The 16164-nt window shown below is 33.2% G+C and overlaps 1 protein-coding gene across 2 annotated transcripts; it reads right to left on the bottom strand.

Moving 5' to 3' along the window:
- Positions 1–493: 493 nt before the first annotated feature.
- On the bottom strand, positions 494–14575 carry LOC128546173 (uncharacterized). Of its 2 annotated transcripts, none has more exons than XM_053520184.1 (6): positions 14362–14575; positions 6112–6193; positions 3447–3988; positions 2434–2557; positions 1664–1775; positions 494–521 (listed from the first exon to the last, which is right to left on the bottom strand). In XM_053520184.1, the coding sequence occupies exons 3-5, from the start codon at positions 3930–3932 to the stop codon at positions 1762–1764; spliced, it is 624 nt and encodes a 207-aa protein (XP_053376159.1). In that variant the 5' UTR covers positions 3933–3988; positions 6112–6193; positions 14362–14575; the 3' UTR covers positions 494–521; positions 1664–1761. The 2 variants fall into 2 exon arrangements, with proteins under 2 accessions (XP_053376159.1, XP_053376158.1); XM_053520183.1 differs by lacking the exon at positions 494–521 and adding an exon at positions 850–877.
- Between the last annotated feature and the right edge of the window lie 1589 nt (positions 14576–16164).

Genomic DNA, 16164 nt, shown 5'->3' with positions numbered 1-16164 from the left:
AGTGTCACACTTTTTTGTTGCACTCCTGACATTTTTGGCATGTTTTTCAGCCATAACTTTTTTTTCTGTGAAGCAATCTTGACCAAACTTTACATACAGCTCTATGACACCAGTTGGCATTTTTAGACAAACAAATCAGCATCTAATAATGCATAATGTGCTAGTAGTTTAAGAAAAACTAAAACTAGCCATTTTTTTTAAAACAGCCCAGATATTAATCTTTGTCCTACTTCCACTGGCGTGCTTGTAGAAAGCTTTTGATAATGATTTCGGTGAAACTTCAAAATATAGGTCCTAATGCCATACTTTTATATGGAATACACCTTATTCTTCAGTTGCTATGCTCGAGCACTTAGCATCTACCGGTATCCCTCGAATTCTTAGCAGGATCTAAAAGTCCCCTTAAGCATCCGTTATGGTTATAGAAAATGTTACTACTGGAAACAAACTCTTACCATGTACGTCTGCCTATTTGTCACCACAGTAGGTGTTCCTAATTCAATGTCATCTGAGCAGTTCTCCTGAAAGGCATCTAAATACTGAAATGACATTTTTTACTTTAAGTGACTATTCTCATACGAATTGTTTGTAAATACAACATGTCGACTAGTTGAATGCTTATCAAAGTATTAAGAATACTGCTTATTTATATATGCCAAGTGATCAAGATTATCTCATCATAAATAATACATGACTGAGTTAATTTTCTTTTATTATATACCTATATAAATTCTGTAAAAAAATCGGCTAGTATTTCACAATTAAATATGAACAGACAGACAAATATTCCGTACTGTACCTTTTAAATTCCGTCTTGTACCTTCCGTATTGTATGCTGCCGGACTATTTTCATAAATATGCATGACCCGACACATTTCTATAAATAGTGCACATAAAAACTTCACTAAGTTCCATTAAATATCGATAAACATTGAAGATTTCGTTCAAGAACAAAACAAGAATCAAAATGGTAAAGGTATATAATAAAAGGGTCATTATAACAGTAGCTAGATCTGGGACTTTGTATTCGGCTCTCGTGGATTTTGCAAGGTTGGATCACACTTGGCGCTTGCGCAGCTCGTGAGATCCGATCTGGCAAAATCCACTCGAGTCGAATACTGCATCCCAGATCAATCTACTGTTATAATAACCCTATTATACGTAATAGATCAAAAGGATTTAAAATTACCAAGACAACACATTCTTTACTAGTTTCGACCTTTATGTCTTCGTAGAAATTATACGTAGAAATTCCTCTCTAAAATTACTCTTGTCCTCATGAATAATCCATCAACGTCTCAATTACACAGCATTGTTAATGGGTGAACATATTGTGCTAATCCAGGAAGAGTTATCAAACATTGCATTGGTGGTGGCCTAGAAGGCTAAGATGACACAGAAAGTTACTGTTTAGTTTTAATGCTACACAAGCATGGAAAAGGAAGATAAACATCAATCAAAAGTAAGAATCTGCAGAAAAGATAAGCACTTTATTGTTAATATTCCACCTGAAGTTATCAAACAAAGTTCTATGACCCTAAAAACAGACATTACTTGAAGCATGGTTTTGTAAATGTAACTGTACAGAATCTACAACTGGACCATTTCTAAACCGAATTTTGGGACAACTGTGATACAATTAAACAAGAGTTAACACTATTACCTGTCGAAACGCTTGGAGTGTCTCTGATCTGTGTGACTCGCACTGTATACCAGACGAGGGAGGTGTCTGGCAATGACACTACAGTGTGCTGGTCAAGCTCATCTGACGAAGACTGAAATTAGAATGATCACAGAAGTATATTCATATGCCATAATGATGCTTTATCAGTAACTGTATGGCCAAAGTCCAAGAGTAGGTAAATCTGCAATCAAAAATGAAATATAATTATATCACGAACATCTACAATTCAGCTACACTTCAGGATGATCATGTGTACAAAGGAACCAGTGTTGCACATGCCAATCAACAGGCCAAGAAGGAAATAGACCAATGGACGAACCAGACAAGATATTTTGTTTATTCCCATGATTAGACACAAAAAAGCATGTCTGCAGTTTTTCTTTATATGTGTTTGTTCATCACCTCGAAGAATATTTTTTATTTTGTTTTCTATTACAGTTAGAATTCATTATGTGGATATCGCTTATGTCGAAATTCCTGATATTTCGAATATCACACGATTTTTTTATTTACAAGCTTGAATATTATCACTTGTACAAAACTGTAGAAATGAAATTATGACAAAATGACAGCAACATTGGCACTCCTTTCCAGTGGCATCTACATCTTTCCAGCGGCATTTATGTCAAATATTTACTAGATTCCACAACATATTCTAGATTTAAATCTGAAGACTTTGAAATAAACAGCCTGTGAATATGGCACCTAAAGTTCAATTTCACACCACTATGTTCCTACCATGCACTCACTGGATGCGAGAAGAGTTGCGTCAAGAACAGCAATCGGCGCCGTGGTCACGATCTGAACCTCTGGTGCCACCTCTTCCATTGTACTGGACGGCTTGTTGGTTGCAGTGTGCACCTCTTCTCCTACCTGACAACACAAGAGATAAAACCTTTATTTAAATTACACTGTTTGGCAGAAAGTACCTTATGAATAGAACTATCACTTATGGTTCGTTATATATACCCCAACAATACCACTTTATCAGAGGCAAGCTGGATCATTTTCACACAGAAGAATATTTTGTAAGCATTCTGAGGATAAAAGTATGTTTGGCGAGAATTGGTGTGGTGTCTTTTTGTTAGCATCAGTGCATGGGATGCGACTTGATATATGTCATGACTCAGTACAGCTGCCACATCACATTGTAATGTGTGGGTATAATAAGTGGATACAAGTGCCTTCTTTACACCTTTGAAACTTAAAAGAGAATACCACATCAGTATGACATCAACTATGGTAACTGCACTATTCAGTTGGAAAGCTTTAAAGGTTTATGAGTGTTTGGTTTCATTCAGCTAAACTTTAAGCAAGGGTAAGGTTGAAATGTTGAATGTAAAAACTATTCTATCAATATAATGTTTCATGACATCATGGTGTAACAGCCCAGTTTTTCCCCCATTTAGTATTTTTCCCCAGGGAAAACTTAGACTGGCACAGTTTTTCCTAACATAGTCAACTTCTTTCCTTAGGAAAAACCTAGCCTGCCCAGTACTGTAAAAGCAGAAATTTTTGAGAGGGTTAAATTTCGCTACATTCGCGAAGCCCAACATACTAGTATCGCTAAAATAGTTCCTCACGTAAATATTCATGGTAAATATAATTCAAATTAATGAATGATACAATTTTCACAATTTCGCAAATATTAAACTTCGAAAACATACTCAAAATTTCAAATTCGCGAAATTTTGACCCAGCGAAAATATGTGCTTTTACAGTAATTCATTAGTAATTCATTGCACACATAATTTCACTATACCTTTTCAGTCTTCTTTTTGGTATATAAATATACCCGAAGTATCTTTAATTTTGACTCAATATAGAGTTCGTTGATTGTATTTTCCATATTGACACACATGCCTTGGAAGTCTTTCATTTCTGTTTCAAACTCTTGTAGAATACCTCGTTGGGAAATGTGGGATGGAAAGAATGCATCTAAAGTATGGTTAAGGACTGCCTTTAAAGAAAGTGTTTTCTCAACCGTGAGATGGCTGACACCACCTCCACATCGTTGCCTCACTTGCTTATAACACATGGATTGGTTGCTGTAATCCATCCATCCTAGCTCCAATCTTCTTATGGTCCTTTCCGCATAAGCATTTCCAGCCTTGAAACCACAGCTGTGGAGAGTAGATCGCTCTTTTTTCCATTTCCCACGTAATTCATTCAATGCATTTGAGCACTGATCACCTTCAGTTTGAGACCAGTCACCTGCAGAAAGCAATTGCCGACACTCTATCACCATACGCAGGTAAGTATGATTTCATGTACATCCATTAACAGCATGACACTGCAGTCAATCTACAAAAGCATAGTGAACAATTAAAAATTTAGAACTATTATGTGCTATCTATAACTATATGTAGTATGTATATCATATGTACATTGAACAATGGAACAATCAAACACTTACTGAAATGTAAATTTACTTTCTTTACTGCATCAAATAAGAGGTATCACTGATGGTGAGGAATACCCTCGCTAAAGCTTTGACACAACATAAAGTGCTTGTTTTGAATACAATACAGAAGTAAATGAGAGCTGTAACTATTGAAAACTGGTCCTCTCCAAACCATATATGTACTTGTTTTGAAAACATTGTGCAACATCTGGTCATAGTTTATATGTTTTCAAACATAAAATGTGCAATTGAATTCCTTATAAACTGTAGAAGAAGATGCGCTGACAAACTAGCACACAGTAATCATGTGGTTATTTTCAATAAACCAAGTGTTATAATTCCTGTTGAAATCACTCTAAAAGGCCACTTTAAAAGTATCTGATATATCACCTTATAGTTATCACTTTCAAAAATGTTCATCCAATTTACTTGTAAACTGTAGAAGGCGTTGTACTAAAAACATGCATGCAAGTGTTCTTAATGAACAAAGGGCTATAAATCCTCCTATAACATTCTGCCCAAACAAAACAGCAACAAACACTTCATGATAAACATGACCTGAAAGTTTCATCAAAATCCCTTGCAAACTGTAGGAGGAATTACATTTAATGTGATATGGGACAGATGGGACATGACGCGATGTTATGTGACATGACAAACAACTTCATTCCAGTATAGCCTCCACTTCACTTTGTGATGCAGGGTATCTGTAAAGACAGACTGCTCCACTATCTGAATGCGTGCCAGTGTAATAAATCAACCCTGAACATGGCAAAACATTTTTATAATGCTTAAAGTTTTCCAATGGCTGCAGCTTTTGTTACACATGTATTCCACATTTGTTGAATAACTTGTGTGTAGTTTTAATGCAATACATACATTATTAAGCAAGATGTTCACTGATACAAATGCACACAATGCACACAAACCTAACCTGCCACAATTTTTTCACTGAAAAATTTCATTGGACTGCCATTCTTGTAACCCAACTAAATTTACCAAACATGACTTGGATTGTAGTCAAGATGGTTAGAAACACTCAAGTGCAATGTGAATATGTATGCAATGGTAGAAGAAATATGCACTTAATGCCACTGCACATACACATACACTTTAGAGTGAGGTGTGATGGGACGCTAAATGGTGATACAGGGATGAGTTGAAAAAATTATGCTCAAAAATTAATATAACTGTCATGTAATTGAGCAGCTAGTTTAGAAGAAATCATGTTTGCAGAATGATAACATCTGGTACTATTTCTGACACCAGTTGATTACTTCTGTGATAAGCTATAAAGTTTTAGATATTCTGTCAGCCATGCATTTTGGACTTTGGCGACCATACAAAATTTTCACAATGTCAGGCCTACGTGAAATGAAATATACCGTACATAAATATCACGCTTGCAGATCTAAATTTAATGCAGATGTGCAAATTATCTCTACAAAGTAATCACTGTAAATGCAGTGCAGATTAAGTGAAATGCTCATTAATTGTCATCCTTACTTGGACCCCCGTCATGAATTTGAATTCTTCAATGGGCAACTTGTTTCTGTTTTTCTCAAAAATTTGGAATATGTCACCATAAATCTCTCATGTGATCCTTAATATGACATACTATTAGATATAATACTAATAGCATCAAAATGTACACAATTGTATGTTTGTGTGTGATGTAACAAGCGTATGGTATCTCTCCAAACAACAGCTTGAGGAAAAGAATCACATATATCCACACGAGATCCTTTCATTTGTCTTATATCATTACCCCAAAAAGTACAAATGTGCTTGTTTTGTCTGTTGTACAGTTAACTGATAAACACTGATAATAATAACTGCTCAAGGGCCATGATAAAATAAAAAAAATACAGTTTCTTATGTGAAGAGTTCAATATAGATCTATCATTACTGAAAATTATGAAGAAACAGTCACATTGGAAACGTAATTTGTGTTCCTAATAATCCAGATTTTCTTATGCAGTATGCAGTAGAAATTTATATACCAGTGTTCTAAGTTATATACCTTATCAGCGACAAGTCTTTGTAGTACAGCCGGCCCAATTCCTCTCTTCAAAACAAATTCTTTAAGTTTGTCAGACATACTGCTGCAAATATAAAAAAAATATTTACATTTCATTTACATTATCCTTCCAGGGCTGAAGATGGTCGCTGCATCTGAAAGCCACAGCATATTTTCACAAACCCATGTCCTTTCTGGAAGTACTGTGAATACTTTATCGCCATATACTTGTCTACCCTGATCTTGAAATTATCCTATGTCAGTGCTGTGACAATCTCAGAGAGAGATAGTAACCAATGTGATAAACATCTATGAGAAAAAGTACTTTCTGACTTTTTTTTGGAACGATATTTTCTCTAAATTCATGGGATATCCATAGAAACACAACATTAGACTACTATACAGTACATTTTACATTCACCAGGTCCTGATCAGTTAACTTAAGAATTCGGCCCTATAGATTATCATATATGAATGATTTTCAGCTGAAAATGGTTGAAATAATGATTTGCAAGGACTATGCAGACTTCCATTCTTCACTGTTGACTTAACAATGGGAATATGTCAGGGGTTTAGGATATGGTCTGTCACCCTAAAGCTCCGAGTTTGATCCCGGCATGGCCTTTCATTTCTTCATGCTTTTTTCTCTCTGAATTACACTGCGTGCTATATGTATGAAATGACTTTTTTGCCTATATTTATTGGATATATATGTTGCAAGTTCATTCTCTATATTTTAGTACATTTATGATTTGATAAAATTTGTCATATAATCTCATCTGAACTTTATAGAGAAAAGATACTTAGCACAATCAGATACATATGTTACATGTTCCTGGCATATTAACACCCTTCAACAGAACTGTCGATAAGGCTAATTTTACATAGACAAGCAAAGCAACAATGAGGTGCCAGGCTGCGTGGTCTGGTCCTTGTGCACCTAGCTTACAATAAGGGGGTCACTAGTTCGATCCACAACCCAGCCACAACATTCTGCGACATATCATTCCGAAAGTTTTTTCCACGGTAACTTGTCTGCCACTGTTAATTAAAGAAGCTGGTTAGCCTTCAGTTTGTTTGACCAAATGTGGGCACTGGTTTATCCAGGAAAGATTGACAGCCGCCTTTATTTTGTCGTTATCGTGCTGAATGGGCACGAACACACAGACAGACAGACAGACAAACAAACAAGATACAAGATACAAATTTTTATTTATAGCCGGGTTGTAAATATAATTACATTAGCTATGAATAGCTATTAGCCGACTTAACAAATAACAGTCACATTACAATACAAACAAATAAGCACATAGAAAAGCCCATGACTTATCAAGCATAAAAGCACATTATACATAATCAGGGTTGTAGTAATGCTAATGCTAATGGTAATGCATCAGTAATGCATTATTTTTTTCAAATAATGCCAAGTAATGATTAATGCCACAATTTTAGCATTGAAAATAATGCTAATTTAATGCCAAAGTAAATAATGCTAATGCTAATGCTTAGCATTACTTAGGCATTTTTTTTGGTATCACTGGAAAAAAAATAATACACATGTATGCTGTTATTTATACAGGTTATAGCAGTTCTCTAATAGATATTTGTTTGATTTTAATAAACTGTCTGATGATATAATTGCCTTTTGTTCAATGTACACCTGAAAGATTTTGAAAAATACATTTAAAACCTTGGACAACTCCAAGGTGCATATTTATAATAGCCATAGAAGTGTGACATAATTAGATTTGTCACCCAAAATATCAAACAGAATCTATTATCTTTTGACACCTTTTTATCAATTAACACGTTGCCATTGATAGTGATGTTTAAGACCTGTTTTTACATGTCATGTTAAATTAGGCTGTTAGGGAGCCATTAAACAGGTACTTGACTTTCTCTAACAATTTAAATGCTCGTGCATGCTGTACTTCCAACATTAGGTATTTTTATTTTTTTAATTTTTTTTTTTTTTATAAAGTAATGGTAAAAGAAAAAAATCAGATATGATACAAGGAAGTCATACACGTATTTAACTATTCATATAGATGACCTAGACCTAGGTAAACTAAAATGATTTAATGAAAAACAGTGTATGTGATAATAACATGCAATGATTCTCAAAAAGTAATGGTAATGCTAATGCTAATGCACCCTATGTAATGCTAATTTAATGCATTATTTTGATAAAAATGAGTAATGCTAATGCTAATTTAATGCCATCTTTTTCCAAGTAATGCTAATTTAATGCATTACTATTGCAAGTAATTATTAACAACCCTGTACATAATACAACTGCAGGACTTCAAATTATACAAAGTAAAAGCTGAGAGGTTTGTGCTAATCTTGACCATAGTCTAAAAATAAATTAAGATCTAATCAGTAAAATTCTGAAAAAATTAATATAAACACAAGAGTGCACCAGCTAAAAAATGTCTTCAAAAATCAAATATCACCTTGAATCAGATTCAAAAGACCTGATTAGCACCTATCTCTCAGGTAATATATTAAATAGTTTCTGTAAAAATGCAAACTTAATCATATACAATTTAAACAGAAACATGCAAACTAAGCAAAGAACAAAAGCAGTTACCGGTTGCAAAATACATAAGCATATAATTGGTATCTAGCACAACTATAAGCTAGCAGAGCAAATAAACAACGGCATGCTGAAGTATGCAATTGGAAAGCTATGTATTGAAGTTAACAGTAAACAAAACAAACGACATGCAGTACATAAGAAGCATTGGCATAAATACAGTAGCAACAGTTATGCATTGTTGGCACAACAAGAACAGCGGCAACTCTGTCCGTTCCAAGCACTGATCAAGCTCCGGAATTGATTTAGGTTCGACTCGTCTCTAAAATGTTGAGGAAAGGAGTTCCAGAGCTTGGCAGCGCAAGAACGGAAGGAGTTGCTACCATATCTTGTTGTCCTTACCTGTGGCACTTCTGCAGTGTTTGAATACCTAAAAGAGTAAGGTTTATTATCAATATTTATAAGGTCATGAAGATAAGCTGGAGTCTGTTTATTAATTATTTTAAAAGTTTCAATAGCAATTGTCCTTAGACGCCTAACTTTCAAAGACAGAAGCCGAGACTGATTTAGAAGAGTTGCATAATCTGAACAGTAGTCATTATAAATGAAACGTAAGGCCCTTTCTTGTATTTTTTCTATTTTCTTAGTGTTAGTTTCTCCGCAGAAATGCCAAGCCAATGGACAGAAGTTAAAATTTGACATAATAAATGAGTAGTAAATGTTAAGTTTACCTAATTTACATAGATTATGTCCAATGCGTTTTAATACATTCAACTGCCTAGATGCTTTTTTGCAAATGCTTGAAACATGAGAATGAAAATTAAGTTTAAAATCTATAGTTACTCCTAATAGTTTTACTTCCTCATCACATGGAATAATGTTATCATCTAGATTGAAGGAGATATTACATTTCTTTGTCTTATTACCAATAGCAATAGCTTGGAATTTGTCTGGGTTTGCCTGCATTTTATTATTTGAAAACCATTTAATGAGTGATAAGCTATCATTTTCCAAAGTAGTTACAACAGTATTAATATCATGGTCTGCATGTGATAGAGTGTTGTCATCAGCATAGTATATAATTTACTAACTTGTACAAAATGAAAGATATCGTTTATGAAGATGTTGAAAAGAATCGGCCCTAAAATGGAACCTTGAGGAACTCCTTTATAGATGTCTTTAAAATCACTGCTAAATTGACCTAACTTAATGCACTGACTCCTATTACTAATATAATGCCCCATATTTTGTTGCATAATTGTTATAAGTCACATTACATAATGTGTAGATAATACTCATGTCTCAAAACATATGAGTTGCAATTTCAATTGTTGTATAAAATATTCAACATGTAATTTACAAATTTTAATTGTTGTATAAAGTTTTTCCTTTCATCATTTAAAAATGTAAAAAAAAAAAAAATGTATATAAAAAAATATAACAATATAATAAAGGAGAATAACAGAAATGGAATCTATAACATTTCTGTGTTTCAACAACATTTTTAGTTGTTTGTATAAAGATATTTTTCAAACTTTGGATTATGACACTTTGTACTAAGTTGTTACTTATTCTACTTATAATTTTGAGAACTTCCTCTTTTGAATGTATAGCTAAATTAAGAAATCAGCCTAAGTATTTGACTTTCAAAACTGCCTAGCACCTTTTTGTCTAGAGCATATGTTTTATGAAAACATACTAATTGATGGCTTGTGAACAAAATGTATTTTCAAGTAAAATGTCATCAAGTTGTTTGCAGAACTACTGCAAACATCCTCTTACTGGTGATAACTTTTTAGCTTTTTCAAAAGAATGTTTGTTTTCAAGCTTTTAGCACCTAATCCCTGGGATGCTCACTTTTTCATATAAAACTGAAGCAAACCTAGAGTCCAGCATAACCATTTTATGCTCGGAATTGATAAGTTAATAAAAGTGTTACAACTCTAGGATTTGCTAACTTCTTTTTCCAGGTATGTTGAATAAATTTATTATTGTCATTTCTTATTCTTGTTCATAATGAATGTTGTAAGCAAAATATTTTAATTTCATTTGGTATTAGCTCCTTATGTTATTTTACAGAAAATATGTACATTATTATTTGAAATTAAGTGAAATCAGTTCAGATCAATTGCCATTACTATATATTGGAATTTTGTTAGTATTATACAGTTCAAATTGTCTGAATATGAAAGTTTACAGATTTGATTAAGTGATACAGTCTGCATACATAACGATATGTTGCATTGTACATTTAAAATGTCTTGTATGCTTATTGCAATTGATTCATAAAAATATTTCCTGTTATATTCACCTTGTTAATATGTCATGTACTGTTTAGTTGTAGACTATGAATCTACACTGTTTTATAATATCATAATCTACATAGGTTCTATCTGAAAATTGTAGAGACAAATTGTATTCAAATATTCTCTGTATTTAAATGAAAGTAAATTCATTCTCTTAAAGAATTATTTTTATAATAGTAAATTTAATGTGTTGACGTGGTCAACCTCTCATAAGAAAAAGCGAGTTAAATAAAATATTGTATTCCCCATATATTTCTAAAACAATGATGCTTTATATCATTATCTGTATACAATGCTTGTAACATCTTTGTATTGTATATTGTATTAAGATAACCATTTTATGCTCGGAATTGAATTGTTAATAAAAGTGTTACAACTCTAGGAATTGCTAACTTCTTTTTCCAGACCAGATCTGCCTCTGTTACATAATTAGTAGCTGTGTGTAAATTGGGTACAACTCCACGGCATTAAACTAAGATAACTTTGTATTAATTTTAGGGAATTTTCGGATACACCATATGCTTTAAGTTTCAAAATCAGTAAATCATGTGGTAGACAATCGAAAGCTTTAGAAAGATCCATTAAAATTGAGGCTACATATTTGTTCTCATCTAAGGCTTGTTTCCAATCTTCTACTATCCTTAAAAGGGTCGTTTGACACCCATAACCTGATCTAAAAGCGGATAAATACATGTTAAAATGTTGTTCAAAAAAGTTTACAACTTGAATATTAATAGCTCTCTCAAAAATTTTTGATAAAATTGGTAGAATACTGACAGGGCGATAATTCCCTTTCTCTAGTGTACTTTTCTTTTTATGCAGTGGTGTCACCTGGGCAATTTTCAAGCTATCGGGGAAAACTGAAGTTGAAAAGGATTTATTTACCAGAAAAGTAAGATGACCCGAAATTGCTGGTTCAGCCAGTTTAACAAGTTTTGAAGATAAATGGTCAGCTCCAGTAGCTTTCTTTATGTTTAACTTATTGATTTGCTTACAAATGAAATTTTCTGTAACTGGCTCAAAATTTAATTCTGATTGGCATGATTTATTATTTAAAATAGCAGCAATACTTGGATGGTCTTCATTTGGGATAAGATTGTCATTACCAATATCTCTAGCCACATTTACAAAAAAATCATTAAAAACTTTGTAGACTTCTTGTTGATCAGTAATAAGTTTATCTTTTTCTAATAATATAGTGTCCTTAAATTTAGTACAACCTTTATTTGTGAGGAAAGGTTTTACGGTTGACCAGAAATCTTTGGATTTGCACCCCCCTACACATCTATCAATAAAGTATTTATTTAATGATTTTCTTCTCAAGCTGGTTACTAGATTTCTATATTTTCTAAAATTTTCCCAGTTTTTAGTTGTTTTATTCTTTTTAAATTTATTGAGAAACATTCTTTTTTTATAAATAGCTTGTTTCAAAGTTTTATTCATGAATGGTACTGGCTTCTGCAAAACCCTTTTCTTTTTCAAAGGAGCATGCTTGTTTGCTACATCTAAAAAAGTCCTGCTAAAATCATCATATAATAAATTCACATCATTCTTTTGGCAGTCTAATTCAGGAATATGACAAAGTATGTCTTGATTAAAATTTTCAACATCAAAATGTTTAAAACTTCTGTATGTGCAAAATTTATTATTCAGTTTTTGGACATCATGTTTAAACTGAGCGCCAATAAAGTTATGGCAGTCGCTCAGACCACAGTCAAAGTTACATGTACTGGAAATAAGATTTGCACTATTTGTTAAAATAACATCAAGGAGTGTAGGATCACTGTGATTTTGGAAACAAGTAGGATCTTTAATAATGTTTTCCAGTGGCAAAATATAGTGCACTGAAAGTATTGTTCAGTGTATGACATTTATCATCAGAGAGCATGTTAAAATTCAAATCACCAATTATCATTATATTCTCATACTTACTAAAAGACATGTCTAGACTAATATCAAAATTTTCTTGAAAAGTTACATTTGTCAAAGATTCCAAAAATTAACCACTTTTTATTTTCCAATTTTACCTCAATACAGATTGATTCTATTTCTTTAAATTCTAGATCTAATTTCCTCTCTCCTGCAATGTCTGATCTTAGATAAGCAATAATACCTCCGCCACTGGATGTTCGGTCTGCTCTCCACATATGATAGTTGTCGACTGCAAATTGCGCATCTGGGAAGGATTCATCTATTTTAGTTTCTAAAAGAAAAAGAAGGTCAATAGTATTTTCAGTTAAAAGTTCTTGAATACAATAAAATTTGTTACGTAAACTGTTTATATTTAGACATCCGCATAAAAATCTCCGTGGGTGTTGCTTCCTCAGTTTAGTTATACACTCAAAGTTGTCTATATTTTCTCCACCTGTAGAATTTAGAGAGTTGTCAATGGATAAAATAGTATTGTCAAAGAAGCTGTCAGTAAAGTGGAAGGCTGAGCACTGGTTGCATATCCATGGGTCCTCAATGTTTCCAAGCCGTTTATATTCATTTGGAGTAACATTCGCACATTTAATGTGCCACCACAAATAGCACGCATCACAATAGATGGCTTGATGTGTTTTTGCAACTGGCTTGTAGCATCCGCCACATGGATACTTTATTGGTCCTGGATTAGTTGCAATATCCCCGGATAAAATAAGAAGGTATAACTTAAGACAGTACTTAAAATCGATAGCTGTGGATTTAACTCTTCTTGTACGACTGATATGAAAATAAATCAAGTCAAAGACATTTGTTGTGCTGCTTTCACCGATAATATGAAATGAAGAGTGTGAAGTGACAGTTTCGTCATACGATGATATATTCCCCTTAACAGTATTAATCAGTTTGATGGCTTGTGAATGAGAGACACTCAAAGCTATAGAAGATGCCTCATTATCAATGCGTTCATATGTGAATTTACCCACTTGCATTAGCACAGCGGCTATAAACAGATGTGACGATGAGTAGGGCTGCAACAAACTACATTTAAACCAACTTAAGTAAAGGAAAATCAATGACAATCAGAATTAAGTAACTCCTGAGCTTGCATAATGATTTTTAAGTCTAATAAAGTGAAACAAATAATAATAAAAATATATCAAACAACTCCTGTTGTGATTCGAAGTCATCCATAATTTCTTAACTATTGCACTATAGAGCCTTTCAGCATTCAATGGGAACAAAGTTGATATAGCCTATAACTTGTGAAACACGAGTTTCGTGATAACCACAAGACTTTGCCCCTTTACCATCTATAGGCTATTGAAATGGACTGTGCTCAAGGTCCAGGTTCAGAGGTCATGTCCAAACTACACTGAGCCGTGTTGGACACCACATGTTCATGTGTCTACACAAAGAACTATAAAATACATTTTTATTTTTATAGCTCTTTGGTCTACAAGTCTACAGAAAGGTCTTCTATACCGTTATCTGGCACTTTGCAGTTTTCAACAACATTTCATCTCTAACATTGATCCGTTGTAGCTACTGTAGCCAACTTTCATCTTTTTAAAATGTTACAGTACAGTGAATTGGCTATACACCATCAATATACTGACCCTTGTTCTATATAAAACTGCGATATAAAACATGAATTTGAAACGTTTTTCAGTATACAAATGGTGAATTTATTATCAGGGGAAGTAACTTTCACATAATAAGGATCAACATTGCAGCAATAAGTCCAAAGTATTTAGTAGGCTACTGTAGCTGTATTTACCTTAAGTTTATAAAGTAAGTTCTTCTCGTTTTTGAAAAAAAAAGGCGAATTTCATTATTTTTCATTGTCAATTATCATGTCGCACGTGTAATTTCGTCCCAGTGAACTAACACGTGGCATTTGGGTGCTAACACGGCGCACGGGATAAATAAAATATTTCCTTGTCCCTCTATCCCCGAAATCCCAACAATTAAAAGAAAAAACACACATTACCCAAAACCTAACTCTGTTCAGCACCCAACCGGGCAACAGGCCCAAAAAAACGATGTATATAGTTAATTTCCTTGTTTTTTTCATGTTTTTTATTTTAGTATGCAATTTACATAAAACTTTTGATAGCCAAAAACCTGTATTGAAACTTTTTTGTGTGTACTAAATTTCAATCGACAATCCATTTGTTGCGGAATTCATTAAAAGTACCCGAAAAAGCTTCAAAAGAACATTTTTTATGTTCTAACTTTTTAAAATTACCAAAAATTCAAAAACCTTACTATCAACGTATTAGTTTCATTAAACTCTTTTTTGAAAAAGTTTAATAGTAAAAGTTGAAATTCATTTTATAGCTTAAAAACTGTATTATTAAGAGGGGGGTTTAGTTTTTGGGGGAAAATCCTGCGGGAAGGAAACATTTGGGGAAAAAAATATGAATTTAAATGGAAAAACCCCCTAACCAAACGAAAACATAGCTATTCGTCTGGCTTAAGTATAACTATAGATCTCAATTTTCTTACCCCCCCACCCCTGCAGGGATTTGGGATTCCAGTCCAACATGTGATTTTTTTGCCGGGGGACAAGTAAAATTTTCTTTGGGGTTACAACATGTGTAAATGGGCCAAAAGCATATATTTTTGCTTTCAAAACAAAATATAGGGCGTCAAAAGCATAAAAGTATTTTTTAAGTTTTTTTTTGTAAAAATTTCATTGAAAAGTTTCTTTGTTTTTTGGGTACCACCGAAAAAACAAGGGTTGATACTTTTAAACAGAATTTTTTGAAATTTTAAAATAACACTTGATAAAAGGAGACAGACTAACAACCGAAACATTCCTTAAATACATAAAAAATTACACAGAAAACAAAAGTTGTATGGGCTTTACACCCGCCTTTTTTTGGCACTGATTTACTCCTGAACAGTTTTAGGATTATTTGGGTACATGTGTGAAAAGGAGACACGTTTGGGTTTCTTTTCAAGATTTTTAAATATTTGTGGGGATGATTAATTTAATAGGTCATTTAAAGAAATTTTTTATCTGACTTTTGTTTTTAAAAAAATTCTATCAGGGGTAAAGAATCGGGTGTGCAAACTGATCACAATCTTAAAATTTTTTTCAAAATGAAGTACAACTTTACGCTGTTACAACCTGTTTGAGCCACAACTTATCTCACAGTATTATACACAAAACCTTTTCAATAAAAAGGTGTTCCGGGAATGTGCACATACAGCCACCAAAGTTCACTGATGGCTCCCAAACCATAACCTTATCGGGTTTAAAAAGATTTCTTAATTCTT

Source organism: Mercenaria mercenaria, chromosome 12 (assembly GCF_021730395.1).
Source record: "Mercenaria mercenaria strain notata chromosome 12, MADL_Memer_1, whole genome shotgun sequence".
NCBI lineage: Eukaryota > Metazoa > Mollusca > Bivalvia > Venerida > Veneridae > Mercenaria > Mercenaria mercenaria.
Note: the sequence above shows the minus strand (reverse complement) of the source record. Positions and strands in the feature narration are given on the sequence as shown.

What these genes read in the sequence shown, in the direction of transcription:
- LOC128546173 (XM_053520184.1), bottom strand. Translation starts at nt 3,932, where the DNA reads ATGGTGATAGAGTGTCGGCAATTGCTTTCTGCAGGTGACTGGTCTCAA. An exon ending in CCAAAAAGAAGACTGAAAAG is followed by an intron (nt 2,558 to 3,446) that starts GTATAGTGAAAT and finishes TTGTGTTGTCAG; the next exon opens with GTAGGAGAAGAGGTGCACAC.